Source organism: Mrakia frigida (assembly GCF_051309035.1).
Source record: "Mrakia frigida strain ATCC 22029 unplaced genomic scaffold BDY24scaffold_34, whole genome shotgun sequence".
NCBI lineage: Eukaryota > Fungi > Basidiomycota > Tremellomycetes > Cystofilobasidiales > Mrakiaceae > Mrakia > Mrakia frigida.
In genome coordinates this window covers 204,269-230,384 of record NW_027481247.1, presented here as the reverse complement: position 1 = coordinate 230,384, position 26,116 = coordinate 204,269, and the positions used below count along the sequence as shown (strand labels likewise).

The window sequence follows — 26,116 nt, the reverse complement described above, 5'->3', positions numbered from 1 at the left end:
GGAGAGGACTCGTCGGAGAGGCAAAAGAGGAGTTGATGTTGAAACTCAGTCATAGTAAGTCAGATCGCTCTGCCATGTCTTTTTCCTTCTTAGGAGCGTTAGACCAACGGAAGGAGGAGGAAGGAAGAGGAGATGATCATGGAGAGGAGAGGGAGAACGACGATGAAAGCGGATCGACCAAGCGAGAAAATATAACGAGGCCAACTCGAAACACCTTGAGAGAAAGTAAAATTAGCCACACTAAAATGATAGAAACGGGCGACCTTAGCTAGTGCTGAACTCGAGAGTCGTGAGCAAGGGCGGGGAGATGCTCTGGGGTCTCGACGAGTCCTTGTCCAGTCTTCTCTCCGGCTCCGGTCTTTCCATCGAGGGCGTTCTGGGCATCGACGAGAGGGAGATCTCGAGTGAAGAAGAAGCAGATGAAGGGAGGGACGACGGCTGCGCGGGAGGGAAACGAGTCAGCGACGCGTCGTGCTCGAGCGAGGCCCCCTCCTGCTACAAAAAGAGACAGAAAGACGATGCGGATAACTCACCAACTACAGTAGCTCCGATGACCAAGTTCTTCATGACCACCTCGTAGGCGTCGATGGCTCCAACTCGGATGGGATCGTCGATGGGGTCTGCGAGGCGAGAGAGATCAAGAAATGTCAACACTTCGACATAAACGTGAGGGATCGAGCTCAATGAAGACCTACAGGTCATGATGTTAGTGATAGATCCGAAGAGAAGGGCGTTGAGAGTGGCGTTGTTTCCAGGAACCTGGAAGGGAGAAGAAAGGAAGGTCAGGGTTGTACTCGAGCGCGAGAGGAAGAAAGAAGCAGACGGACGTGGATAGCCAGCTGAGCGGGCATTTGGTTGGTCCAAACAGCAGTAGCGATAGCACTCCCGACCGAGTTTCCGATCTCAGCTGAGAGGAGGGAACAAGAAGGCGAAGAGAAGTCAGCGGACGCGTCGAAACTTGCAAGCGGGAGTATCTCCCGAACTCACTGATGAGCAATACGAGAGCGGTGACGGTGGCGACCTTAAAGGCAGAGACGATGAGAAATGTCAGCTAGGGCGTAGGCTCGAGGGTGAGGAGGAAGGGGAGAAGGGGAGAGGAGGGCCGTACATCAGCGTGAACGACTCCAGCTTGAGCAGAGACTTGAAGAGTGATAGCCGCAAATCCTCCTCCGAGACCTTGAAGAACCTGGCACATGACGATCTGGAGTAGGTGAGAGAAGAAGAGACAGTCGAATCAGCCGCTGCGAGACACCTCAAACTCGCGAAAGAAAAACAAGAGAAGACGAGGCGGATGCCAACGAACCTCAGCGTCCGAGCCCTTAGCTCCTCGAGAGTGGATCATGAGGCCGACACCGAGGAGTCGGATTAGGAGACCAGTGAACATGAGCCACTGTGAGAGAAGGGGAAGAGAAAGGCAATGTCAGCGAGGAATCAAACCGCGCGTTCTTCGAGAAAAGAGGGAAGAAGCACTGACCTTGTATCGTCGAGTGGCTGCCATGATGAACCCTCCCAGAAGAGCAAAGACGGTCAAGGCAATCGTTTGGGTGAGGGAGAAGTAGGTGAGGTACCGGTACGACCAGCTGCGATAAAGAAGCGTGAGTGAGCTCGACGCGACGAGATGAGACGACTCCTTCGACGCCACATCTGGACTCACTCGTACTTGACTACGGCAACGAACGAGTACTGGTACGTGTACTGGAGGTAGAAGCTGGAGGAGAAACCGACGAGGGGTTAGCACCAGGCGGTTCGTCTTCGTCTTCAAGATCGGACTCACGAAACAAAGTCGAGGAAACCGATGGCGCAGGCAGCGACGATGGTCTTGGACTTGAAGAACCTAGGAGGAGCAAGAGGGACCTTGGCGAACTTCCATTCCCAGATAACAAAGACGGGGAAGAGGACGATTCCGAGCTGAGAGAAGGAAAGGAGAGGTCAGACGACGCGTCGAGGATGCGGCGAATTGAGGAGAGGAATACTGACAACGATCATGGCGATCCTGTAAATAAAGAGTAGAGTTGCGGGAGGATATCAGCTTTGCGGTTATAGCGGGGGAGATGGAGAGCAAAAGGCGACAAACATCGACGGCGTCCTCCAACCATTGCTCGCCGACCTTGCGAGTCCGAGAGGGAGGAGGATGAGAGCGAGAGAGGCAGCGATAAGAACGAGGCCGACAGTCTGATGCGGAAAGGTTGAATTGAAAGAGTGGTGATCAGTTTAACGCCCGAGTGCCGAGCAGGAAGAAAACTACACGCACGTCCATGTCGACGAAGATTTCCTTCGCGACGACGATGGCCTTCCTCTTGACGGCTCGGTCGTTGTGCAGAATGGCGAGCTTCTTGGCCTTGTGTTGACCCCAGAAAAGTGATCCGATGACGGGCGCCAAACAAGCAGGGATCTGCGAAATCGAGGAAGAGGAGGCTCGACGCGTCAGGAAGCTCGCCGAGGAGGAAGGGTTCACGACTTGACGCAGATTCTATTGCTGGACTTACAAGGATGGCAAACATCCCGTAGCCTAAACGACGGAATCACAAGGATTAGCCTGCGTTACGCACGGAGTCTTCGGAGAGGAAGGAGACGAGAGGGGAGAAAAACAAACGGAACGCGACTCACCCCATCTCCACCCTGCTCCATCCACACCGAGAACACCCTGAGCAATTTCGGCGGCAACGAATCCATTGACAACGAAAGGAAGAGATACGAGACCTCCGGCGACTGCAGACACCTTTGAGTCAGCGAGACGAGAGACGAAGAGAAAGACGGCGATGAAAAACAGGATTGACGAACCTCCTCGCCATCGAAGGGTAGTAGTATCAGCAAGAACGATCTGGGTCAAAAGCTGAAGACCGGTGTAACCTGAAGAAACAAAAAAAAAAAACAGACACGATCAGAACGGCGGGCAGAGAGCGGGAGGCGGTTGGACTCCCAAACCTCATGGTTGATCAAGGAGGAAAAGGATGAGGATCAATGAAAATTGAACGAACCGAGAGAGTAGAAAATAGTCCCAGCAGCAATCATGCCGATGTTCTGTGCAGCCGCGTTGAGGATGTAGCCCAGGACGTAGGAGAAGAGGACGACGACGTAGGTTTCTGTACACAAGAAGAGAAAGCTTCAGCGAAGTCTTGAGCCGGACGAAAGGATGAAGTACTCACCGGCTCGACCGAAAGTATCGGCAGATTTGGCCATCAACGGCTTCCCGCTGATGAGGAGAAGAACGATCAAGAAATCAGCGACGGAGAGAACGCGACGCGTCGGAACATTGAGGAGCAGAGCGGCAACTCACACAGCAATGATGATAGCTCCGGCAGTAGAGACGGTCCCGGAGAGAGAGTGTTTAAGAACGGCAGAACTGGATATGGTGACGGCGAAGCGAAGAAACAAGAGGACATGGGAGGTCGTCAGGCTCCGAGTGGAAAGAGGTTTGGCACTGACGGGGAAGCGAGCACGTACGTTGCGATGTAGAGGTATTGCCAGGTCTACAGGAGCGATGGTGAAAAGTAGGCGGTGGTTTTGAGTTGGAGGGAGGGAGCAGAGGGAGGGACGAGGCAAAGTTGGGAATCAGCTTCGATCAAAGCGGAAGACGTCGAGCGTTAAGCATCCTTCCTTCTGTTACTGTTCGACGTTCGACTCACCGTAGATCCATCGAGACTGTATACGTAGCAAGAGAGAGCTAGTCTAGAAGAAGAAAAAAACGGAAGAGAAGGCAGCGAAGGTTCAGTCTCGATCCTCCCCGATTTGTTTGACCTTCGCCTCATCCTTTCCTTTTCCCTCTCTCGTTCTTCCGGACTCACCCAAACCACAGTCCCCACTTCGCGTGCTTGGACCACACAGCCTGAGCGGCCTCGACCTTCAGGACTCCAGCGGGAAGTCTCTCAGGCTCGATTTCGTCGAGGGATTCGGGATCGTACATCCTCTTTTCGTTCAGAGGAAGATGAGCATTCTTCTCGGTGGGAGAAGAGTGGTGGTCGTCGGACATCTGTATAATAACGAGCGAAGAGAGCAGTGGGAAGATAGTCAGTTAGGATCGGGCGGGAAGAAGGAAGCGAGGAAGGTCAAAGGAGCGAATAGAATTCGAGGAGGGGAGCGGGAAGCAGTCGAGAAAGAGGGACGTTCGCGAGGTGTCGACAGAGAAGAGGCTGATGAGAGAGAGAGAGAGAGAAGGGAGGCGGGTAGAGGGGGATGAGAGTGGGAGAATGCACTCACGTTGAAGGGAAGAGAAGGAAGGAGGGAAGAGGGATGTGGTTGGGAGGAGGGAGGGAAGAGTTTTACTTGAAAACCAAGTGGCTTGATCAGATCAGACAAAGCTTCATTTCCAAATGATGAGGATCCCAAGCTCGGCGGAGTTTTATCGCCCGTTCTTCTGCATGAATCGACGCGACCCCTCCCCGCCTCCCTCTCTTCTCCTTTCTCCAAGTCTCCCCTCGACTCGTCCATCTCCCGGCGTCTATCGATCCTCGTGTTCAGGAACAGAGGGTGAGAGCAAGGGAAAGGCAGACGCTGGATCCTCACCTCGCAGCGGCCCAACTCATCGCCCAAGCTTTTCTTCTCGATCGGAAAGCCCAGACGACCTCAGATCAAAGTCGTCGTTCGTTTGTTTCCTTCTGCCTTCCTTCATCTTTTCCCCCCTTCAACCCAGACTCATATTATCTGACCAAAGACAGCGAAAATGCGATTGTCTCCTACTGATTGTCAGTCTTCGTTCTTTCGAGGAGACGAGACGCGTCGAGCGGAATGACGCGCCTCCGCTTTTCTTCCCAGAAAAAACACTCAACCTTCAAGCTTCATCGCTAGAAGGTGAAGGTTTCTCGCAAGTAGAACTTTCGCTACGCGTCCCCGAAAATCAGTCTTCGACGAAGGAACAGGCATGACAGAGCAAGTCTAGAACAAAAGGAAAAGCAAGAACAAAAGCAACGAGAACCCAAAGCAGACCATCTAACAAGCGAATTGTATTAGTGAAACGTGAACAGAAGATATCGAAATACACAGGAGGGATGAAGAGGAGGGTGGTTTACTGCTGGACTCGAGAGTCGTGAGCAGCGGTGGGGAGGTGCTCGGGAGTCTCGACGAGGCCGTCGCCAGTCTGCTCTCCAGCTCCGGTCTTTCCATCGAGGGCGTTCTGAGCGTCAACGAGGGGAAGATCTCGGGTCCAGATGAAGCAGATGATGGGAGGGAAGATGGCTTGAGAAAAGGAAGGAAGAGGCACAAAGTCAGCGACGCGGCGCGATCCGAGCGAGAGAGGAAGAGAAGAAGGGATTGAAACTTACCGACGATGGTAGCTCCGATACAGAGGTTCTTCATGACGACCTCGTAAGCGCTGATGGCTCCGACTCGGATAGGATCCTCGATGGGGTCTTTGAGAGAGGAAGAAAGAGGAGGTACGGTCAGCTCGAGAGGAAGAGGGAGATCGAAGGACAGAGTCGGATGAACTCACAGGCCATGATGGTGGTGATAGAAGCGTACAACTCAGCGTTGAGAGTGGCATTGTTTCCGACCTAGAGAAAGGGAAGAAAGCACCGGTCAGGACTTGGAAACGAGATTCGACCAAAGCAAAACGTCGAGGAAATGGAGACGCACATGGATAGCCAACTGCTTAGGCATCTGGTTGGTCCAGACAGCAGCGGCGATGGCACTCCCAACGGAGTTTCCGATCTCGGCTGGGAGGAGAAGAGAGAGGAGAGGAGAGGGAGGAGCAGTCAGCGAACGCGTCGAGACATCCAGATGGAGAGCGGCTCTAGAACTCACTGATGAGCAAGACGAGAGCGGTAACAGTGGCAACCTGAAGTAATAAAAACAAAAACGGAAGAACAGTCAGCTCGGAATTCAACTCCAGAAAGGAAAGAAGAGAAGGGGAGGACGAACATCAGCGTGAACGACTCCCGCCTGAGCAGAAACCTGAAGGGTGATAGCGGCGAATCCGCCTCCGATACTCTGAAGAACCTGGCACATAACGATCTGGGGTCGAAGAAGAAAGAGGGAGGTTATATCAGTAGGTGGATGAGGTTCGGAATTGAGCTACGGGGGACAGATCGACGAACCTCAGCGTCGGATCCCTTAGCACCTCGAGAGTGAATCATGAGTCCAACACCGAGCAGTCGGATGAGGAGACCAACGAACATGAGCCACTTCGAAAGAAGAAGAGGACCAAAGCAAAGTCAGTTTAGGAAAGAAGACGCGTCGAATGTCATTTTTTTTTTGTCTCACGACGCGATCTTCGAGAGAGAGAGAGAGAGGAGACACTAACCTTGTATCGTCGAGTGGCGTACATGATGGCTCCTCCGAGGATGGCGAAAATGGTAAGACCCATGGACTGAGTGAGAGAGAAGTAGGTGAGGGATCGGTAGGTCCAGCTGAGAGAGGAGGGGAGATCGAGGTCAGCTCGAGAAGACGAACTGGTTCGAGAGACTCGTTTCGGCTCGACTCACTTGTACTTGACGACGGAGACGAAGTTGTACTGGTACGTGTACTGAAGGTAGAAGCTGGAGAAGAAAAACGACGAGGAGTGAGCACCAGGCGGTTCGTCTTCGTCTCCGAGTTCAGACTCACGAAACGAAGTCGAGGAAACCGATGGCGCAGGCAGCGACGATGGTCTTGGACTTGAAGAACCTAGGCGGAGCAAGAGGAACCTTTGCGAATTTCCATTCCCAGATAACAAAGACGGGGAAGAGGACGATTCCGAGCTGCGAGAAGAAAGGGAGGCATCAGACGACGCGGCGAGAATGCAGCGTTCTCGATAAAGACCGGAGAAAATGAGTACTCACAACAATCATGACAATCCTTTTGAAAAGGAAGGAAGGGAGATAGGGTCAGCTTGAGCTTCAGCTTAAGAGCTCGAAAACCGAAAAGTAGAAAGAAAACAGCGACGAACATTGAAGGGGTCCTCCAACCGTTGCTGGCAGTTTTGGCGAGTCCAAGGGGAAGCAGGATGAGAGCGAGAGAGGCAGCGATGAGGACGAGACCGATAGCCTGTGCGAGAAAGGGAGAGAACACGCGGTGATCAGGATCGAGGCTGGCACGTCGAGGCGAACAGAAAGAGACGAAGAAGCGACTCACGTCCATGGAGTTGAAGTAGTCCCTGGAAGCAACGGCGAAGCTCCTTCTGGGTCCCTTGGGCTCGAGAACGGCAATCTTCTTAGCCTTGTGCTGTCCCCAGAAGAGAGATCCAATGACGGGAGCGAGGCAGACGGGAATCTTAAGCAAGAGGGGAAAGACGGGTCAGGAACTGCTCAACGCGAGTGTTATAGGAGGTTGGTTGACTCACGATGACGGCAAACATTCCGTAACCTGAGAATGAAAGTAGAACGAAAAGACGAGAAGAGTCAGCGACGTCGAACGAGAAGGAAGAAAAGAGGCGGACGCGACTGACCCCATCGCCAGTTGGGAAGGATACCCTGAGCGATCTCAGCGGCAACGAATCCGTTGATGACGAAAGGGAGGGAAACGAGTCCTCCGGCGACTGAAGGCGATAAGAAAAGGGCAGGAGTCAGCGAGAGGCGAGACGCGGCGGATGGGAGAGAATGAAGAGGGGAAGGAAGATAGAACGTACATCCTCGCCATCGGAGAGTGGTAGTATCAGCAAGAACAACCTGGGTAAGGATCTGGAGACCAGTGTAACCTGAAAGAGGACACGGGGGGAGAGAAACGATCAGTAAGGACGCGACGACGAGCGTGAGTCGAAGTCGAAGTCGAGCGATAAAGAGTGATGGAATTCGAACGAACCGAGAGAGTAGAAGATGGTTCCAGCAGCGATCTGTCCGATGCTGTTGGCAGAGGCGTTGAGGATGTATCCAAGGACGTAGGAGAAGAGGACGACGACGTAGGTCTCTGAAAGAAGGGAAGGCAGGGTCAGCGACTCAACCACGGGGCTGGTTGGACTGCGAAGCGACTCACCAGCTCGACCAAAAGTATCAGCAGACTTGGCCATGAGAGGCTTTCCACTTTTTCACGAAACGAAGAAGGAAGGAGGGAAGAGTCAGCGGGACGCGTCTTCCTTGGAACCACTTCCGAAGAGAATCTCTTCGGATTGAGAAGTAAAAACTCACACGGCGATGATAATAGCTCCAGCGGTGCTAACAGTTGCACTCAAGGAGTTGTTGAGGACCTCGGAGCTGGAAGAAAGGAGGGGCGAAAGAGAGGGAAAGGAGGAGGAGTCAGCATAGGTGAAGGACGTTGGGCACGAGAGCGAGAACTTTAGACTCACGTAGCGTAGTAGAGGTATTGCCATGTCTAGTCGGATGAAGAAGGGTTGGTAGAGGATTGAGGAAGGCGAAGGGGGAGAGGAAGAGGGGGGGAGAGGGAGCGGAGGGGACCTGGTGAGCTCGGGATCGAACGCAGGGATAAGGTCTGGAAAGATTCTCGGGAAGGGTAGACGTACAGTTGATCCATCGAGAGAGTAAGCGTAGCAAGCGAGGGCAAGTCTAAAAACAAACGACAATCAGATCGATCCTTGAGCCCCCGTCTCCCTCCCTCCCTCCCTCCCTCCCTTGCTCGACGTCGATTTCCGTCCTTCTTTTCATACCTCGAGCGTAGAAAAGCGGACTCACCCGAACCAGAGGAACCACTTTGCCTTCTTGGACCAGACAGCCTGAGCAGCCTCGACCTTGAGGACTCCAGCAGGCAGGACGACGGGCTGAATCTCCTGAAGAGCCTCGACGTCCTTCTCCTTCTCTTCGACGGGGAGCTGAGCGTGCTTCTCCTTTGGGGAAGAGTGGGCGTCGGACATCTGTGTATAAAGAGGAGGGAGAGGGAAGGAGAGAGTGAGCAAAAGGGATAAGAACGGACGAGAGGGGAGAGAGAAGGCGAGGGAGTGAAAAGTTGGAAGGTGGAGGTTCGCTCGTGTTTCGTTTTTGAGAGGCGCGGGGGGAGGCCGACGAGTCGAAGAAGGAGGGAGAGGGTAGAGGAGAAGGGAGAGAGTAGACGGGAGGAAGGTAGAGAGAAGGAAGACGCACCTTGAAAGCGAAAAAGAAAGAGGAAAGGAAGGATGTGGTTTGAGGGAAGAGAAACACGGTAATTTTTGGCTGTATCAGATCGCCTTTTCGGGAGGATACCGAAGTCCAATTCCCTGCGCACAAGAAGAACCCAAGCCTCGGCTGAGACCCAAGAAAAAAAAACCTCCTCCTGGGGATCTGTTCATTAAACATTCTTCGACGCGTCGACCAACCAACCCTCCCCCTTTTCCGCTTTCTCGTTTCTTGAGCAGCAAAAACACGGTCGGATCTCCACCTCTCTTACAGCTCTCTGCTAGCTGAACATGCGCTCTTCCTCCTCCTTCCAAGCACTTTTCTCTGTCTCTCTGGATTTGCGTTCCGTCCCTTCGAACCCCACGCTCCCAAGTTCCGTTTCTCGCCTTCTCGTAACCGGAACTTGTTAGAAACTCTCCGCGAGCCTGGCCTTCTTTTTTCCTCCTGTCTCCTGTCTCCTGTCTCTGAAACTCCGTGATCGTCGGCCCGCTCGCGTGAGCTCGTAGACTTGTCTAAAAAACGAAGGGCATGGATGGTAGAGAGATACAAAAAGATCGAAGAAAAGCCAGAGAAGGGAAAGCTATTAAAAAAACCCAAGACGGCAGACCGAGAAAGGAGAGAGGGTCGCCAGATCGAGGGAAGGGAGGGGAAGTTTTGATAGGCGGAGTTAAGTAGTAAAGAAGGGAGGTAGGAAGAGAAGCGGGCACAGAGAACAAAATCCAAAAAGAGACCCAAAGCCCAAACCATCGAAGGAAGGGTACAAAAAGAGAGAGAGGCAAAGAGAAGAGAGAGAGAGCCGAAAGCGGGCGCCTGCGAAAGCGACTTCGACGATTTAGTTGTCGACTCGTCCTCCTCCAGGAGCCTTCTCCTCGTCGCTGTCTGGGTGTCGAGCCTCGTGCTTGACGGTAGCGGGAACGAATCCGTGGTCCTCGTTGGAGGTGATGGCAGGTCGTCCCTCGTGGTGGACGAGACTGAGAGATTGAAAGGAAGACGAGAAGAAAGTCAGCCTCGATCGGGACGACGCGTTTCTTTTCCTTGTTTCGAGCACTCACCGAGCCTCAGGGTCGAGTCCCACGTAGTCGTAAGCAAACTCTCCCATCTGGCGAAGAAAGAAAGAAAGAATGAAAACGAGCATCAGCAACGTTCTCGGCAAAAAGAGAGAAACGAAACGAGACTCACCTCGGCGTCGTCGATACCAACGATCTCAGTCTCCTCGTTGGTTCGGAGGGACATTCCAGGGATGAAGTGAAGAATCCAGCAGAGAATGGAGGTCATGACGAAAGAGTAAGCCATTCCAGCGACGGAATCAGCGATTTGGTGACCGAGCTGAGGGGAGGAAGAAAGCGAAGCAAGGACGAGCGTCAGCGCGTCGTCTCGATCCGTTTGCTTCCCTTCGTTCGTGTTACTCACCTGGATGTAGTGCTGATCGAGCCATCCTCCAGGGATAACAGTGAATCCGTCGAGGCCGGCGACCGACTTCTGAGCGAAGATTCCAGTGAGACAGTTTCCGATGACTCCTCCGACCTGAGGACGTCGAAAGAGAAAGAGGAAGAAGAGATCAGCTCTTGGTCGTCGAGAATTTTAATGGTATAGACGACTGACAGCATGGGTAGCGAACGCATCAAGGGCTTCGTCGATGCGGAGGAGGAACTTGATCCTAGTGGCGAAGTTGCATCCGACGGCTGGGAGGAGGGAAGGAACGCAGGTCAGTTGGGTGTTCTCGAAGTGCGAACGAGACCACGACGAACCTCCAAGGAATCCGATGAGGACGGCGGACGAGCTGAAGAAACGAGCGAGGGAGTTTCTCGTCAGTTCCATCATCTTCTTCGAAGCACAGCTACTAGATAAGCTGAACTCACGCCTGAACGAAACCAGCGGCGGGGGTGATGGCGACGAGACCGACGATGGCTCCAGAGCAGAATCCGACGGCACTCCACTTCCTCTCGAGACGCCAATCCAAGACCAACCAGGTGATTCCTCCAACGGAAGCGGCGAGGTTGGTAACGATGCAAGCAGAAACAGCCCGGAGGTTGGCGGACATGGCAGATCCTCCGTTGAATCCGAACCAACCGAACCAGAGGAAGACGGTACCGAGCTGGGGAGGAGAGGAAGAGGGAGGCATTAGCTTGCGTTGATTCGGGGCTTTCGGGGCCGGGGGGGAAAGAGTGAAGTATAGACTCACGATTACGTCTAAAGGAGGCAAGAGAGGGGAGGACGCGTCAGTTTGGTCGAAAGGCAAGGAAGTCTGAGAAGTCTAGCTCAGAAGTCAGAAGTACGAACAACTCGTGTTGTGGGGACGGAACGAAAGTCTGCAAGTTATACATAGTACAGAAATACGCAGAAGAACGTCAGTAAAGGTCTAGGAAGCGAGGGGAGGCTCTCCCTCCCCTCTCCGCGTCGAACCCGATCAAAACGAAGCCCACTCACCTCTCAGTCCCGTATCCACGCCTCTTTCCGAGGTAAAGAGCAATAGCAAGCGCAGCAGTTCCAGATGAGATGTGAACGGGGGTTCCTACAGGAGAGAAAGAGGGCAGAAGACGAGACGCGTCGAGTCAGCCAAGACGACCGACTCCGAACCAGCAGCAGAGAGAGAGAAGACGTACCTCCAGCGAAATCGAGACCTCCCATGACGTAGGACCATCCGTTGGCAGACCAGGTCCAGCAAGCGATAGGGCAGTAGACGATGGTAGCCCAGAGGAACATGAAGACGAGAGTGGGACCCATTCGAGCTCGCTCGGCCATTCCTCCGATGGCGAGGACGGTAGCGATACAGGCGAACATGCACTGGTCTGAAGAGATGGAACGCAAAAAAGGAGTCAGATTCAGGTGTGCGAACGATAGAATACGAGAGCGAACCAGAACTCACAGATCATGAAGAGAGAAGCAGGAATTCGAGTGGATCCCATCGAGGGAGCCTCGTACACGTTTCGAAGAGCAAAGTAGCGAAGATCTCCAATGAAGGCGGATCCCGTCTCACTGAAGGCGAGAGAGTAACCCCAGAAGAACCACTGCGAAAGAACGAAGGATGAGCGAGATCGGTCAGTTGAGGGAGAGGGGGAGGGAGGAGAGAGGGAAGAAGGAACGAACCTGGAACGAAACGACGGCGAGACCAGCCATGGAGAGGTACATCATCGAGAGGGCGTTCTTTCGTCGAAGGAGACCGGAGTAGAAGAATCCTAGAATCGCGAGAAGAAGAGCGAAAAGTCAGCCCTTGGCCCAAAGAAGAAGGAGAAGGAAAACAGGTCGGTGTCTCAAGTCCCACGCGTGAGCTCTCCGTCTCCCTCTCCTCGCTCGTCTAAAGCTGAGAGAAGATCTTCTCGCATGCGAAAGAACCCGAGGAGGTCCAAGAACCCTCCCAAGAGCAAAAAAGGAGGGAAGGACAAGACCTTCCCTCCCTCTCTTTCGCCCTTCGTTCTCCGATCCGAATGCCAATTCCCGTCGAGTGCTCAGAGATAAGGAAACGATGGACCCACCAACTCCAGGAATCCTGTAGAAGAGCAAGAAAGTTGATAAAGATGCATTTCAGCTACTGAAGAGTGAAAGAAACAACCTTGAGGCGGCTGGATGCGCTCGGAGGGAGGAGAGAAAAGAGGAACCGGGAGGAGAGCGGAAAGGACGAAAGAGGGAAGGTCGAGAACTTACATGATGAAGACGAGAGCTGTAGAAGTCATGACCCAGGCCATATCTCCCATGTTGTAAACGATATCGTATCCAGGAGCGACCAAGTCACCTAAAAAGGAAAGAAAGAAGCAAGAAGGAAGAGTCAGAAAGGAGCGTTTCGATGTTGACTAGGTTGAGCAAGATAAGGAGGAGTAGAGGGAAGGACTGACCCGACTCGTCGTAGCTGACATTCACGGTAGCCATGGTTGTCGAAAGGGAAGGGAGGAAGGAAGAGGAGAGGTAGAGGAAGGAGAGTCGGGTTGTTCGGAAGAGGGTTGGTGGGTGGGTGGCCGTTGAGAGTCAGGAAGAAGAAAGAGAGAGAGGGAAGGAAGAAAGGGTGGGGTTGAAAGCGTTATCTCCCTGAGAGGATGATTTGACTTCTCTTCGCCCTCCTCTGCTCGTTTCGGCTTGGGTGAAAGAAAATCTGGGGAGAAAACGAGGGGAAGCTCTTGTGTGTCCCTCCATTCGCCGTTCTTCTTTGTTAAAGTAAACCGATCGAACTGGAGGGACATCGACAAGGGACGCGTCGCCGCTTCTCACCGAACGAGCTTCAGCCCTTCATAGAGCTTCTTCTCGACCAGCTGGAGACGGTAGAGAAGAGAAGATTTGGTTGAGTCGGAGAGAAAAAAACGCGAGGATCAACAAGCTTTCGAGCTCTCTCTCTTCCCCAGGTCTCCCGCTAAACGCGAAGCCCTTCCTCCCTCCCTCGGTTTCGGCACGAGCCCCCTGCTGCTGCTTTGGAACGCTGCTCTTCTCCTCGAGAGACATCATCTCCAACGCTTGATAAGGCAGTCTGTTCATGTTACGAGCGAGCAGCTTGCTGAGAGCGTGAGGAGAAAGACGCGTTTCAGAGAGGTCCTCGTCGCGAGAGTGTCGAGAACGCGTCTCTTACCGTTCTTGAAGGCCAGGAATTCCTCAAGGACGTTCAGAAGGGGACTTTGGATGTTCATAAACCTCGCTCGCCTCAGATCAGAATGCCAAAAGACACCCCAAACGACGCTTGTTGACATTATTCTCGACTTCCTCCTCCTCTCTCTCACTCGTTCTGCTATATTTTCGTCAAGCTCCCTCCCCGAACCGCCGACGCAATCAACGTTGCCAACCTCTCTCTCCCCATCGTGAGGGTCTCTATCTCGAATTGGACGACGCGTCTTATCGATTCGGAACGATCAGACCGAAGAGGCTCTCTCTCTCTCCCTCTCCCCCAAGGCCTCGATCTCGTCCCCCTTTCCCAAGAGGAAAATCCTCCAAGTGCACTCAGGCAAACTCAGGTAAGGAAAAAAAAACATCACATTCAAGATAAGAGAGGTTTATCGAATTTTTTTTTCCCCCTATTATCTGGTCGTTCAATTTGACTCCTGATTGAATCTCTCTGCGGATTCTGGAACTCCACCGACGACAGCTGACCTCCTTCCCCTCCCCTCCCTTCCCTCCTCTTCTCCTCCCCAACTACAACCAAAGCCCAGCCCCCTCTTTCTGCTCCCTACTCCTACTACTTCCACCATCTTACAGCAACAAGGACGATGCCCGAGGATAGATCTCGATCTCGAGGAAGGGAGCCCATGGTTTCTACAGGCCGAGGAGGAGCAGGCAACTTGAGGAGTTTGAGTCAGACGGGTCTTGTGAGTCCCTCAGAGAGGGCGAGATCTCGTTTCCTTTCTTTTCGTTGTACTAGGAGAATGAGAATAGGGCACGTTTCTAGGTGGGAAGGGAAGGTCTTCCTGCTGAGTAGGAGGTGTCGCAGCTGGAGAGAGAGAATGGAGGGAGAGGGAGGGCGGGAAGGAAGGGTGCTCAAGAGAGCACGTCATGTTGCAGCAGAGAGGGAGGAAGGTCCTAGCGTTGGCTCTTCTTTCTCTTATGAACCTATAGAGGTCTCAGGAGGGAGAGAGAGCAGAGAATGCTTTCCTTCCTTCTCTTTGAGCTCGGTTTCAAAAAGCGGGAAGGAGGGAAGGGAGAGAAGATGGGAAGAGGGAAGGGAAGGAACGTTCGATGAGCTTGGCTCTTTCCTCGTCTTCCTTTTTCCCGTTTCTCTACCCGGGTTCTCTACTCTTGCTCGCACGGTTCCCATCTCTTCCCACTCATCCCAACCCTGGCTCGTCCTTCCTTTCATCTTTCGCTGACTTTTCCTCTGTTTCCTTCGCTTCCTTTCCCTTTCAGCGAGACTCCTCGAACGAAACCTCCGTCGAACGAGGTCGACACGTCGAAGTTCGTCCCACCAACACTCCTACTCACTCCGGTCGAGGAGGTTCGGGAAACGTCAGGTGAGTTGTCCTATCTACCACCTTCGCTGCTTTCGACAAGCCCTGAAGACCTTACCTTCTCTTCTTCGCACTCTTCTCTCAGGTCGCCATCCCGAGATCCCGCCGACCGAGCTCGAACCATCGAGGAGGACGCTCTGGAAGCTCAACTTGTTCGAGAACGACGAGCTGCTGATGCTGGGAGGATTCGATCGAGTGGACGGTGAGTTCTCGATCCCTGCTCTATCTCAATCCTTTCTTCATCTCGACCTCCACGCGTCCCGTTTCCCTCGCTCTCTCTCCGAACTGATCCCTGTCTGCTCTCCCTTCATTCCTTCAGAGGTGGTCAAGGAAATTTCGTCGGAGGAGAGTCTCTGGAACGAAGCGTCAGCCGAGAACGAGAACGAGCAAAGGGAGCCTCGGTCAAGAACGGTCGAGGAGGAGCTGGGAACTGGGGCGTCGCCGAGGAAGGAAGGGACGACCTGAGGACTTTGGAGGAAGAGGACGATAGGGTCAGACATCACTACGCTGAGTCGAGAGCTGGTTTCCCTCAGAGCTATGGAAAGGGTGCGTCTTTGGGGATCCTTTACTCGCTCTTATCGTCTCGTCTCGTCCGGTCGAAATCGAAACCTGACTCTCCTCTCCTCTCCGCGTCGGTTCTTCTTTCTTCTTCAGGCGGAGCAGGAAACATCCACTCCCCAGGTCTCGGCTCGGGAGCTGCATCGAACCACACTCTCGTCGAACCACCTCGCGGCGTCTCCTTCGAGCACAAGGTCTCAGGTCGAGGAGGAGCGGGCAACTTCCATCCTTCGGCTACGCCTCCCAGCCCTCCGGAAGATCGAGGACGAGCGGGAGGAGAGAATCGACCCCAGCAGCAGACGACGACGGGAGGAGGTGGGGTGGTGGAAGGGTTGAAGAATCTGGTGAGGGACTTTAGTCGCAGCAAGTCGAGGGAGAGGGGGGGGGGGGGGGGGGGGGGGGGGGGGGGGGGGGGGGGGGGGGGGGGGGGGGGGGGGGGGGGGGGGGGGGGGGGGGGGGGGAGGGGGGGGGGGGGGGGGGGGGGGGGGTTCTTTGGTTACTTAATTTTGCGTTTGGCGAGATTGGATTTGGTTTATGTTTGAAGAACAAATCAAAGACGGAGGAGGCAAAGGAAGAAGAGAAGGTGTTTTCAAGAGAGAGCAAGAACGAGATGGAAGTGCTCGCTCGCACACGAAGCTCGAAGGACGAGACGCGGTCGAGGACCACCTCTCTCTCTCGTTCTTTCTCTCTTTCCTGCGCCTTATCTACCAAAACATAACTTCCTTCGCAGCCTTCTCAAAAACCAGTCTAACCTAAACCTCTACCAAAAAAAAAAAAAAACCCGAAACCGTAAACTATCTATCTATCTCCTCTTCTCGTCTCGTCTCATCTCATCTCATCTCGTCTCCCTTCTCCCTCTCCTCAAGCCTTCTCCCCAACAACCCCATAAACATCCTCCCTCTTCTGAACCCCCAACGGAATCTGATTCCTCGTCCGCACCACCTCCTCCAGATCAACCTCCACGGTCACCCAAGCAGCCTTCATCTCCGATCTGGCAGGCTCAGGCTCGCCGAACTTCTTGGGAGGACGCGTGTCGATCGGTCCGAGCTCGTCGTCGATGGAAGGCAAGCGAGCGAGTTCGATTCCCCAGGGTGAGAAGACGAGGGATTCACCCCAGGAGGAACGAGTGGGGTTGTGGACGCCGCTGAGATGAGATGAGAGAGAGAGGAGAGGAGAGAAGAAAGGAAAGGGGGGGGAGAGAAGAGTGAGTTCGAGTTAACCCAAGTTGAAAGCGAAGCGAGACGACGAGGAGGAGACTTACGCTTGAGCGGAAGCAAAGACAAAGACTTGATAGGTGATAGCGAGGGCTCTCAGGAGAGTGTACCAGTGATCATGTCCGGTTTTCAGAGTGAAAGCGGAAGGGATGGAGATGATCTCAGCGCCCTTTCGAGTGAGGATGGTGTGGATCTCGGGGAACCTGCGAAGAACAGAAAGATGAAAAAAATCAGTTTCTGGCAGAAAAGAGAAGTTGCAGCGAGAATGGAAAGAAGAGTTGAGGCGTGGGAACGAGACGAGGAGAACGCGTCGTCCGGCCAAAAAAAAAAAAAAAAAAACCTCGACGCTGCGAGAACGTTGAGGCCCAAAGTAACGCAAGCGGAAACAAACCATTATGTAGACGTACCTAATATCATAGCAGATCTCCAACCCAATCTTCCCAATCTCTGTCTGAACGGGCTCGTTGATCTGCTGGCCAGGTCGAATCCTCGAGCTCTCTCCCACGAGAGCCTTCTTCGCTGAAGAAGGAGCGGATCCGTCTGTTGGAGGTTCTGAAGGACCGTTAGGACCTGCTGAAGAAGCGCCTCCCGTGAGAGCGACGTCGAAGAGGTGAACCTGTTGCAGGAAGACGGCCAGAGAAGGAGAAAGTGAGAGACGGAGGTGCGAAGTGGGAGGTGCGAGGTCGAAGTTGAAGTCAGCCCTCGCTCGACAATGGAGACGATAACCATGAAACACGAGCTTACCTTCCTGTACGAGTCTATGATGGTACCATCGGGACCGATAACGACTTGGGTGTTGAAGACTCGTTCGCTTGCGGGACCGTCGTCGTTCGCCTCATCGTCTTCTGGGGTATCGTGAATGCCAGCTAGCAGAGTGACTTGGAGCTCCTTTGCGAGTGCTTGGAGACCGATCTGTAGAGCCACCGGTAAACTAAGTCAGCGTCAAAGCTTCGGAAAGCTTCTCAGGCGGGTTGAGGTGGACGAGAAGAAGGGAAAGAGGGAGCTGGACTTTACGGTGTACTCGTGCCTCGAGATGGGAGGAGAGAGCAGGAAGCACTCGTGAGCGTCGTTCGTGATGAAGTCGGCGGCTTCAGGCAGGAAGATGACCTGACAGGGGCAGTAAAATGGGTTTGAAGAGAGCTCTGCTCAGCTTTGAATCGAGAAGGAGGAGAAGAAAGAAGCTCGAGCTCACCTTTGCTCCTTCTGACGCTGCTCCCCTTATAACGACCTCTGATATCTTGAGGTTGTGAGCGACATCGTTGGTCGACGTGATCTGAGTGACAGCTGCTTTGACCATTCTCGAAGTTGGGAAAGAGGAGGAGGGGAGGGAGATGGGTGTTGAAGGAGAGGAGGAAGTGAACGAGCGATTGGGAGTCGACGGCGTTGACCGATAGATACCAGAGTTGGCAGAGAACGAGTGCAGACTGTGGATAGCTTGATATGGAGGCTTGAGCTTGAGGGGAAGAAGAGAAAGTCGACCTAAGCTCATGGGCGTTGAATGCAAAGAGAGGAAGGGAGAGAGGGAGGAAGAAAGGAGCGCTCGAGCTCACGTTTCGTCGCCGACGAGCTCGCCTTCTGCTCTTCTCCCCAACATCCACCCCCAGAAACCTCGACTTCTCTGAGATTTCTGAGCATCTACTTGAGCACCGACCGCAGATGTTCCCAACCCCTTTCGTTAGAATCAGAAGTGGACACGACAGTAGAGGTCGACGATCGGAGGGGGAGGAAGGTTCGAGCTCGACACTCCTCCCTCTGTCTTTCTCTTCCTTCCCTTCCCGGGTCTTCATTCACTGCCATCGAAACCTTCGAATAGATTTAATCTAGCAAGGTAGTGGTGCGGTGGACGCTGGACGTCACGGATAGCTACGAAACTCCTCCCTCGTCGTTCTCTGAAGTCGACTGCTCTCCGACGATGTCTTCGTCCTGAAAGGAGGGGAAAGCAGTTCCGTCTGACGCGAGGAATCCGAAGTTCACAGACCATTTGCATTGAAGCGGGGAGATCAGTGTTGCTGTGAAAGAGAGACGGCGAAAGAGAGAGCGAGATCGAAGTCAGGTCGGCGAGGCACGAGGAGAGCGACAAGGCCCACCGAAGATGGCCTGGATATACAGCAGATACAACAGCACGCTCGCAAGTGCGATCCGCATCTCTCCTTGAAGAGGAAGAGGAAAAAGGACGAGGGAAGCGGGAAGCAGCCGACGCGTTGAGCTTTCGAGTCGAGTCGGTCTCTCGATTCTGCATAGCATCACCACGTTGTTGATCTAAAAGCAGAGGCATCCTATCTGAAAGAGCCGAAACGTGCTGAAAATTAACTGAAGCAGAGCATCGCAGCAAAAAAGATATCTAAAGCCCCCTCACTTCCTCCCGAACCTCTTCCAACTCCTCTTCCCTCCCTCTCCCGCTCCCGCCGACCCATCCCTCGACTTCTCCTCCTCCAACTGAGGCGTCGTTCCCTCCAACGGAAGCTCCTCGTCCGGAACAGCGTGAGCCTTCAGCACCCCGTTTGCGTCGTAGGCGTGAGGGTGCGCTCCAGCGGTGTTGGGACGAAGGTATCGGCCAGGGTAGAAGGGGATGTAGATGATGGCTGCTACGAAGAGGGGGAGGGTGTCGAGGGCGTATATATAGACCTCGTGAATGGCGAGGAAACCTCCGTAACCTTGGGAGAGTTCGACGGATCGGAAGAAGGATCGGATCTGGGAACGAGAGGGACGGATGAAGAGAACGAGGTTGAGCGAGGTTCAGCGTGGTTTGAGATGCGAGGGGGAACGAGGAAGGACGAAAAAGACGTACGAGGAAACCGACGCATGTCCAGAGGAGAGCGTAGAGAAGCTGCTTCCATCGCCTGTCCTCCTTGGTTCCGCTCCAGAGCGCGGGCTCGTGTTTGCGGACATCTGTAGACGCGACGACGAGAAGGAAGAAAAGATGTCAGTCTCAGGGGGAGGAACAAAGGCCAGGGAACTGCCACTCACTGTAGGCGAAGTGAAGGGTGAGCATGCTGCTCGAGAGGAAGAGGAGAGGAGAGGAAGAGGACGGGAGAGGTCAGCACTTGGACAGATGTGAGGTTCAAGGATGCGAGAGACGATCATGCGTACGTGAAGAAGAAGAAGGAGATGACTGCGAAGGAATGATTTCGAGAAAGGAGTCAGTTTCGACGAAGAGGCAGGTGAAGACGAGACGAAGGTGACTCACGTTGGAGGATGATACCTAGAGAACGACGCGGCAATCGAAACAAGGATCAGCTTCAGATTAAAACCAGAACATACTCCGGGAAAGAAGGGAACCCACCAGCCAAGAAGATCTGCCAACCCAAAGCAAACTCTCCGTCAGTTCTGTGTTCTCGTGCGTGCAAGACGCGTCTCGAGTTCAACTCACCTTCGTTCCAGTCACAACGAGCTCAGGGTTCCCCTTCGCGGTCGACACTCCTCCTCCAGCGGCCTGAACCAAGAAGGTAGCGATATCCGAGCCAACGAAGATGATGGTGGTCTTTCGAGCGTTGCTGTGGAGTCGAAAAAGACGAGAACGAAGAGGGAGCGTCAGGACGCGTCGCGGAACGGAAGCTCCTCGAGTCCAAACCAAGCACGACACTCACATGAGAAGATGCTTATCCATCCCCAAATGACGGACGAGGCGACCAAGTAGGATGTAGTCCGTGGCGAGCATACCACAAGGCGAGAGAGTTGTGAAGAGGTAGCTGTGAAGAACAGAAGGACGAGGTGAGCATTTGCGTTCGAACGAGGGATGGAAAGCTTCGACTCACAGAACGATGTAGACTCCAGTGGCGTGCTGGTGAAACCAAAAACGACAAGGGTCAGATTTTCTCGCTCTCAATCTCTCGGGCATGCGAGGTAGCCAAGGACGCGAGGCCGGAGAGATTTCGGGACGAGGTCGAGGGAAGGACTTGGGAGGGCTCGTTCTCTCGTAGATTCACTCACCGTGTCCTGCTTGAAGAGAATCCGGATCCCCATTCCAAAAGCATAGCACAAGCATGAGATGATCATCTAGAACGAAAAGGTCGATCAGCGCGAAGCTCGAAAGAAGCTCGAAGGAAGCTCAAGCGCTCGATTCAAACTCACGGTGAGCATCCATTTCTGTCCATGCCTGTAGAGTCCATACGAGATCCCAACGGCGGTCAAAGCGTAGAGAACCGTTGCCACGACGGCTAGAGATACGGAGGGAGTGTATTTGAGAGGGTTGCACTACAAGAGGGGACGAAGGAGAGCACAAAGAAAGAGAGTTGGGGGAGGGATCGAGGTGAGCTTGTCCGACTTCGATTCAAAGGGAGGTCAAGGATGGAGCACGAACGATATCGAGGTCGGGACGTTCCTGTAGATTGAGGAGAATGATGCGAGTCAGCGCAAGAAAGGGACAACGAGAGTCCAGCACGACAAATTGACCGAGAGGTCCGAGGAAAGGGAGGAGGAGGGAGGAGGGGAGGAGAAGAGCGAAGGTCGGCTGGGTATCGGTTCCTTCTTGACCTCGGTTCCTGGCCCTTCGCCTCGCCACCTCCAACATCGTCCTCAGCAACCCAAGGGACCCCCTCCCCAAGGAAACCGAGGTATATGCACCTGAGCGAGGGAGGCAGGAAGAAGGACTCACAAACTGAATCGTCGAGTTCGGGCAGGCGATCGTTCTCGCAAAGGTCGAGCTCGCCGTCGCGAGGAGAAGGATGGCGACCGAGCATAAGCGCTGTAGGGGAGAGGCCATCGTGGTGGGAAGGGAGAAGGAAAAGGAGGCAAGAGAGGGAGAGAGAGAGTTGGGGGATAAAAGAAGGGAGGAGAGAGAGAGAGAGAGCGAGGAAGGGAGAAAGAGTCGGCGTCCCGCTCGCTCGGACCAACTCGGACGCCGATTTTGTTTGGTTGGATGAAGAGCAAGGATTTATATTTTTCTCCAAAGCGTGGGGAGAGAAAAGGAGAGGGAAGAGGGGAGAGAAGGAAGTTTTTTTAAATCGAGAGAGAGGCAGCATCGAGCTCTCGAGATGGATCGCTCTCTCCCTGACGCGTTTCAAAACGCGTCTGGGCAGTGAAAATCTCTCGAGGAGAAGGATCAAGATATCAAAATTGAGTACTCGCCTACTATGCCTCCACCTCACCACCCCAATCCCAACCCACTCCCTCTCACCTCCCTCAACTCCTCCTCCCTTAACCCAACCACCCACCTCTGATACCCATACAACCTCGAGCTCCCCGCTCCTCCTCCTGCACCAGCTACCAGCTCCCCTCCCGTCCTTCCGATAGCCAAAGCGATCATCGCCGCTCTCGCACTGGGTCGAATAGACCTCCCTCCTTCCTGAGCCGCTCGAAGACCTTGAAACTCCTCGAGAATGAAAACATCGTCTTGGGCGACGAGATGACGGATGAACGGTGCGTGGGAGAGGAGAAGGGAAGGGTGAGGGAGGAGAGGAGTAGGCGGTTCGATGAGCGGGGAGAGGTAGTTGAGGAGGGAGGCGAGGTGGTGGGATCTGAGGGAGAAAGAAAGAAGAAGGAAGGAGGAAGAGAAGAGACGCGTCGAGATCAGTTCTTCCGCTCCTTTCTTTCTTTCGTTCTTCTGCTCACTCCTTCCCACGTCAAAGGAAAAAGAACTGGCTGGACTCACCTCTTCTCCTGCATCTCTCTCAAAGTCCAAGCCCTCTCAATCTCCTTCCCACTCCCAAACCCACCCTCTTCAACCTCCTCATCGAACAACTCCCTCGCCAACACGCCCGCCTCAATCGCCACCTCCCTCTCCCACCCCGTCCCAGCAAGCACAGGAGGTCCATCCACCGGATCTCCTTTCCATTTCCTCAGCAGATCGTAGCCGACTTCGTCGTCCGGTGAAGGAGAGTAACGATCGGTCTCTTCGAGTTCGAGGAGGGTAGAGGTTCGGATGTCGATATGCGAGTTGATGAAGGAGATGTTGTCGAGGAGGGTTGAGATTGACTCGAGAGTCCTAGGTGGTGGTGGTGCTGAGCTGTTGTTGGTGACCGACGAAGACGAAGGCTGCTGATGCGGATCGACCTCCGTCCTCGCTCCGTTCCCGTTCTCGTTCGTCTTCCTCCTCTTCCTCCTACCCGTCGCCCAATCTGCCAACCCAACCTCCCAATGCCCACCCTCCCTCTCCAACCCCTCCAGCACATCCCCAACCGCTCCGACTCCCACACTCTTCTTCCCGTCTCCCTCCCTCCTCTCCCCACAGCACCCGATCTGCAACGCTCCAATCGCTCTCCTCAAATCGCTCCCCTCCCTCTCCTGGCTCGGCGCCGGATGACCCACCCCGTCCTCCAAACCAGCACCAGGCGTTCGGTGAACCGCCGTCTGCGTGTAGAGCTTCGTGACGGTCTCGAGGGAGGGAGAGAACCCTTGGGCTTGGGCGAGGAGGTGAAGGTAGGGGACGGCGAGAGAGGGAGGAGGAGGTTGGTACTCGAGGATCGTTTGAAGCGGAAGGTCGAAGAGCGGGAGGGTGGAAAGATCTGGCAGTGGGAGAAGGAAGGAAGGGAAGGAATGAGTCAGTTCGAAGGAAGACGACAGGGAAGGGCAGACTGAGACGCGTCGAATCGAAGCGAGAAAGGACGACGACAAAGTCGAAAGGGTTCTGAGAAGAGACTCACCATTGCAAGTCATAACAACCGGTCTCCTCGACTCTGAAATCAACACAATCAACCCTTGCCAGAAGCCTTTATCCTCCTCGTTGAACAGCACGTCCACCTCCTCGAGGAGGATCAAGGACTGTCGAACCTTTGAAGGTTGACTCCCTACGACTTCTCCTTTGACGGGCGAAGGATCTCGAGTCAATCCTCGTGGAGAAGCGAAGACGGTGTCGGAGGTGGATGGGAAGGGTCCTCGGGAGGGTTTCGAATCGTTGGCGTCGTCGTCGTCGTCCAGGGAGATCGCGTCGTGTGCACTCCCTCCTCCTCCTCCCGCTCCAGCTCCTCCCTTCCTCGAGCTCGTCGACGACGCTCCACTACCACTACCACCACCACCACCTCCTCCCTTTCCCTTCATCATCAAAGCAAACGCGTTCGTCGCCTTCTCCTTTCCGCCGTCCCCACCACCTCCAAAAAACCCACTGCCACTCCCACCTCTCCCTCCTCCCATCCCTCCCTTCCCAACGATGTGATTCTTCGACATATCCCCAACGAGACTAGCCAGCGCCAACCCACTCCTCTTGCCCACTCCCGGGTAGACCTCGAAGACTTCCCATCCGAGCTCGGCAGCACAAGCGTAGACGGAGGAGGTTTTGCCTGAGCCTGGAGGACCGAGGAGCAGGATCGAGTTGGTGAGGAGGGTGGAGAGGGAGGGATAGGAGGATGTTGCTGAAGTGGGGTGCCTGAGGTTGGGTTTCTGGAGGGAAGGTGGGAGTGGATGAGAAGAGGAGGAGGAAGTCGACGCGTCGGGTTCGAGGTTCGTTGATCGTGCTGAGTCCTTGGTTTCCTCCTCCTCGTCTTCAAACTCCTCAAAGTCTGAAAAGATCGGATCCTCCTCCTCCTCCTCCTCCTCATCAGAGTTCACAATCCAATCTTCCTCCCCATAACCACTCTTGTCTCCCTTCTTCCTCTTCTTCAACTTCGGATCCTCCTTCACCACCGCTCTCACTATCTTCCTCTTCGCCGGCACCACCGCCGCCTTCCCTTTTCCCTTCCCTTTCGACTTCGCCAGCGCATGCTCGTGCTCGTCCTTCTCGTCCTTCGCCTTCCCTTGCACCTGCAGCGCGATCAACCACTCCCTGAGGTAGATCGCTTCGGTGGAGTTGTGGAGGACTTCTGGAGCAGAGCGGGGTTTGTATTTCTCGACCCAAAGTTCGGAGTGGTGGTGTTTGGAGGGCGGGAGAGGTGGGTGAGGCTGGGATGAGGCGTTGGAGGAAGAGAGAAGGCGAGCGAAGGCTGGGTTTGAGAGGAGATGAGGAGGGAGGGAGGGTTGAGGTTGAGGTTGAGAGGCGGATGGGAGAGAAGGAGAAAGGGTTGGTGCGTTGCTGGAGAGGAGGGCGAAGAGGCGTTGGGCTGTTGAGGGTTTGGTTGTGCTGAAGTTGTTGGCGAAGAACGAAGGAGACGCGTCTTCCTCGTCGAGATCCATCTGTCGACCTTTTCCCTTCCCGACGATGATCGACTTCTTCGGCCACGACGACGACGAAGATCCTTCTCCTCCGAACGAGAATCCAACGTGCGTCTCCTCTGCCGTAGGCCATCTCGCTTCGACGGGCTCCTGCTGCTTCATCGCTCCTCCTCCTGATCCTCCAGCTCCTCCGGCTCCTCCCTCTCGAACGACTGCTTTCCTCTTGGCGAAGAACGAATGAACCTCCTTGGCTGGTGGTAGTGCGACGGCGAGGAGAGGTTTCTTGGACTTGGGCTTGACCGGGGAATCGAGATCGAGGTCGATGATGGAGGGAGAAAGACTAGATCGAGGCAGTGACTTTTTCCTTCGAGCTGCTGGTTGTTGTTTGACGACGACGACGTCCTCCTGCTCCTCCAGGTCGATGGGAGCTTGAGCTGAAGACCCCTTCTTCTTCGTCTTGGCCATCCTCGGCTCAAAGAAGGAAAGATCCTTCGCCTTCCCCGTTCCCTTCGAGGACGACGCGACTCCTCGTCCATCCTCCTCGTCCAACTCCATCGGCCCTCCTCCCTCAACAACGCCATCGCTATCGATCTCCTCTACCTCCTGGATCCTTCCCTTCTGCTTCCTCGTCCTCGAAGGTCTCGAGACGATCTCCTGCACCTCGTCGTCGTCCTCGTCCGAAGACACGATGGAGACGGGATGCTTTTGAGCTCTGGGTTTGGGATTCGTTGTCGATGTCGTTCGAAGCCGAGATCCTTTAGCTGGTACGGAAGAAGTAGTGGCAGTGGTGGAAGGAGAAGGGTGTCGAGAAGAAGAGGGGTCCTCATCGCTGTCGTCCTGGGTGAGATCGACTGATTCGGTTTGCGATTTGGAAGGGGAGGGAGGAGGTTGAAGCTGGAGAGAGGAAGGAGCTGCTGGTGGTTTGGAGGCGAGTTTGGAAGAAGATGCTTTGGGTGGTTGTTTGAGGAGAAAGTTGGGTTTGATGACTCGTTTCTTGGTGGTCGTGGTGCTGGTGGGGAGGGTGGAAGTCGAGGCGATGGGAGGAGGAGGGAGGGTGGTTGAGCTCGTCGAAGAGGAGGTGGCTTTGGAGGAGGAGGATGCTGGTGCTGGAGGGAGGAGAGCGAGGGGATCCTGATCTGTTAGTATAACGAGAGTCATCTAGTCAGCTTCTCAGGTTCAGCCATCGAGAACATCTTCCCAAAGAAGCGAGAAGGAGCAGCTCGAAACGAAGAAAGAGGAGAGCTCACCATTCACGTCGACCTCGTTCGCTCCTTCCTCTCCCCCTCCCCCTCCCTCCTTCTTCCCCAACTTCTTAGACTTCTTGACAGGAGCAGGAAGAGCCTTCTTCTTCGCTTCCATCTCCTTTCTCTCTTCTTTCTCCTCGTCCTTCGCTTTGGCCTTGCCCTTCTTCTTCGAGGCCTTCTTCGCGACCTCTTCCTCCTCCTCCTCCACC

General features: G+C 54.4%; 7 protein-coding genes across 7 annotated transcripts; 1 reads left to right on the top strand and 6 right to left on the bottom strand.

Moving 5' to 3' along the window:
• Positions 1–268: 268 nt before the first annotated feature.
• Positions 269–3,970, bottom strand: BDY24DRAFT_418092 (uncharacterized protein; the record flags this gene model as incomplete). The annotated part of the gene is made up of 22 exons (XM_076643800.1): positions 269–438; positions 534–620; positions 696–759; positions 828–907; positions 988–1,021; positions 1,109–1,201; positions 1,304–1,390; positions 1,475–1,580; positions 1,655–1,708; positions 1,775–1,908; positions 1,978–1,993; positions 2,075–2,172; positions 2,252–2,392; positions 2,487–2,509; positions 2,608–2,709; positions 2,782–2,850; positions 2,979–3,083; positions 3,147–3,193; positions 3,278–3,343; positions 3,445–3,470; positions 3,627–3,642; positions 3,786–3,970. 22 exons carry the CDS (start codon positions 3,968–3,970, stop codon positions 269–271), a joined length of 1,803 nt encoding a protein of 600 aa, XP_076493526.1.
• An 883-nt stretch (positions 3,971–4,853) lies between these two features.
• BDY24DRAFT_400295 (major facilitator superfamily domain-containing protein) lies at positions 4,854–9,048 on the bottom strand. Its single transcript, XM_076641936.1, has 23 exons — positions 8,940–9,048; positions 8,535–8,713; positions 8,366–8,408; positions 8,192–8,217; positions 8,034–8,099; positions 7,882–7,928; positions 7,711–7,815; positions 7,538–7,606; positions 7,358–7,447; positions 7,253–7,275; positions 7,045–7,182; positions 6,860–6,957; positions 6,753–6,768; positions 6,538–6,671; positions 6,417–6,470; positions 6,236–6,341; positions 6,030–6,116; positions 5,854–5,946; positions 5,737–5,770; positions 5,569–5,648; positions 5,426–5,486; positions 5,259–5,345; positions 4,854–5,172 (listed from the first exon to the last, which is right to left on the bottom strand). Exons 2-23 carry the CDS (start codon positions 8,711–8,713, stop codon positions 5,003–5,005), a joined length of 1,806 nt encoding a protein of 601 aa, XP_076493525.1. The 5' UTR covers positions 8,940–9,048; the 3' UTR covers positions 4,854–5,002.
• A 338-nt stretch (positions 9,049–9,386) lies between these two features.
• Positions 9,387–13,069, bottom strand: BDY24DRAFT_182589 (ammonium transporter). Its single transcript, XM_076636335.1, has 15 exons — positions 12,782–13,069; positions 12,594–12,681; positions 12,425–12,438; positions 12,039–12,127; positions 11,818–11,959; positions 11,555–11,740; positions 11,379–11,463; positions 11,232–11,260; positions 11,134–11,141; positions 10,811–11,046; positions 10,554–10,731; positions 10,362–10,475; positions 10,131–10,277; positions 10,004–10,050; positions 9,387–9,922 (listed from the first exon to the last, which is right to left on the bottom strand). The coding sequence occupies exons 1-15, from the start codon at positions 12,813–12,815 to the stop codon at positions 9,784–9,786; spliced, it is 1,536 nt and encodes a 511-aa protein (XP_076493524.1). The 5' UTR covers positions 12,816–13,069; the 3' UTR covers positions 9,387–9,783.
• Positions 13,070–14,134: 1,065 nt separating this feature from the next.
• Positions 14,135–16,178, top strand: BDY24DRAFT_418089 (uncharacterized protein; the record flags this gene model as incomplete). Its single annotated transcript, XM_076643799.1, has 6 exons — positions 14,135–14,233; positions 14,769–14,872; positions 14,955–15,071; positions 15,189–15,415; positions 15,524–15,771; positions 16,158–16,178. 6 exons carry the CDS (start codon positions 14,135–14,137, stop codon positions 16,176–16,178), a joined length of 816 nt encoding a protein of 271 aa, XP_076493523.1.
• BDY24DRAFT_400265 (carbon-nitrogen hydrolase) lies at positions 15,914–18,231 on the bottom strand. Its single transcript, XM_076641935.1, has 6 exons — positions 17,834–18,231; positions 17,656–17,748; positions 17,386–17,553; positions 17,049–17,257; positions 16,689–16,844; positions 15,914–16,571 (listed from the first exon to the last, which is right to left on the bottom strand). The coding sequence occupies exons 1-6, from the start codon at positions 18,128–18,130 to the stop codon at positions 16,289–16,291; spliced, it is 1,206 nt and encodes a 401-aa protein (XP_076493522.1). The 5' UTR covers positions 18,131–18,231; the 3' UTR covers positions 15,914–16,288.
• A 715-nt stretch (positions 18,232–18,946) lies between these two features.
• BDY24DRAFT_182437 (RTA1 domain-containing protein) lies at positions 18,947–21,533 on the bottom strand. The gene is made up of 13 exons (XM_076636334.1): positions 21,236–21,533; positions 20,942–20,962; positions 20,713–20,835; positions 20,572–20,637; positions 20,397–20,422; positions 20,229–20,330; positions 20,012–20,135; positions 19,925–19,937; positions 19,829–19,843; positions 19,732–19,753; positions 19,609–19,634; positions 19,430–19,530; positions 18,947–19,332 (listed from the first exon to the last, which is right to left on the bottom strand). Exons 1-13 carry the CDS (start codon positions 21,341–21,343, stop codon positions 18,994–18,996), a joined length of 1,086 nt encoding a protein of 361 aa, XP_076493521.1. The 5' UTR covers positions 21,344–21,533; the 3' UTR covers positions 18,947–18,993.
• Positions 21,534–22,971: 1,438 nt separating this feature from the next.
• ELG1 (Elg1p) lies at positions 22,972–23,895 on the bottom strand (the record flags this gene model as incomplete). Its single annotated transcript, XM_076637084.1, has 3 exons — positions 22,972–23,084; positions 23,223–23,408; positions 23,682–23,895. Coding segments are annotated over 3 exons (513 nt in total), but the record flags the coding sequence as incomplete, so codon positions are not given.
• Between the last annotated feature and the right edge of the window lie 2,221 nt (positions 23,896–26,116).

Excerpts from the sequence above, each read along its gene's own strand:
- BDY24DRAFT_400265 (XM_076641935.1), bottom strand. The coding sequence starts at position 18,130 with ATGAGCTTAGGTCGACTTTCTCTTCTTCCCCTCAAGCTCAAGCCTCCA. Across the intron at positions 17,749-17,833 it reads CAGCGTCAGAAGGAGCAAAG|GTCATCTTCCTGCCTGAAGC; the intron begins GTGAGCTCGAGC and ends TGCCCCTGTCAG. Across the intron at positions 17,554-17,655 it reads TCTCGAGGCACGAGTACACC|ATCGGTCTCCAAGCACTCGC; the intron begins GTAAAGTCCAGC and ends GTGGCTCTACAG.
- BDY24DRAFT_182589 (XM_076636335.1), bottom strand. The coding sequence starts at position 12,815 with ATGGCTACCGTGAATGTCAGCTACGACGAGTCGG. Across the intron at positions 10,732-10,810 it reads GCCGCTGGTTTCGTTCAGGC|CTCGTCCGCCGTCCTCATCG; the intron begins GTGAGTTCAGCT and ends TCGTTTCTTCAG. Across the intron at positions 10,278-10,361 it reads TCGATCAGCACTACATCCAG|CTCGGTCACCAAATCGCTGA; the intron begins GTGAGTAACACG and ends TCCTCCCCTCAG.
- BDY24DRAFT_182437 (XM_076636334.1), bottom strand. The coding sequence starts at position 21,343 with ATGGCCTCTCCCCTACAGCGCTTATGCTCGGTCGCCATCCTTCTCCTC. Across the intron at positions 20,963-21,235 it reads CGAACTCGACGATTCAGTTT|GAACGTCCCGACCTCGATAT; the intron begins GTGAGTCCTTCT and ends CTCAATCTACAG. Across the intron at positions 20,836-20,941 it reads AACGTCCCGACCTCGATATC|TGCAACCCTCTCAAATACAC; the intron begins GTTCGTGCTCCA and ends CCCCTCTTGTAG.
- BDY24DRAFT_400295 (XM_076641936.1), bottom strand. The coding sequence starts at position 8,713 with ATGTCCGACGCCCACTCTTCCCCAAAGGAGAAGCACGCTCAGCTCCCC. Across the intron at positions 7,929-8,033 it reads GGAGCTATTATCATCGCCGT|TGGAAAGCCTCTCATGGCCA; the intron begins GTGAGTTTTTAC and ends TTCGTGAAAAAG. Across the intron at positions 6,958-7,044 it reads ACTACTTCAACTCCATGGAC|GCTATCGGTCTCGTCCTCAT; the intron begins GTGAGTCGCTTC and ends TTTCTCGCACAG.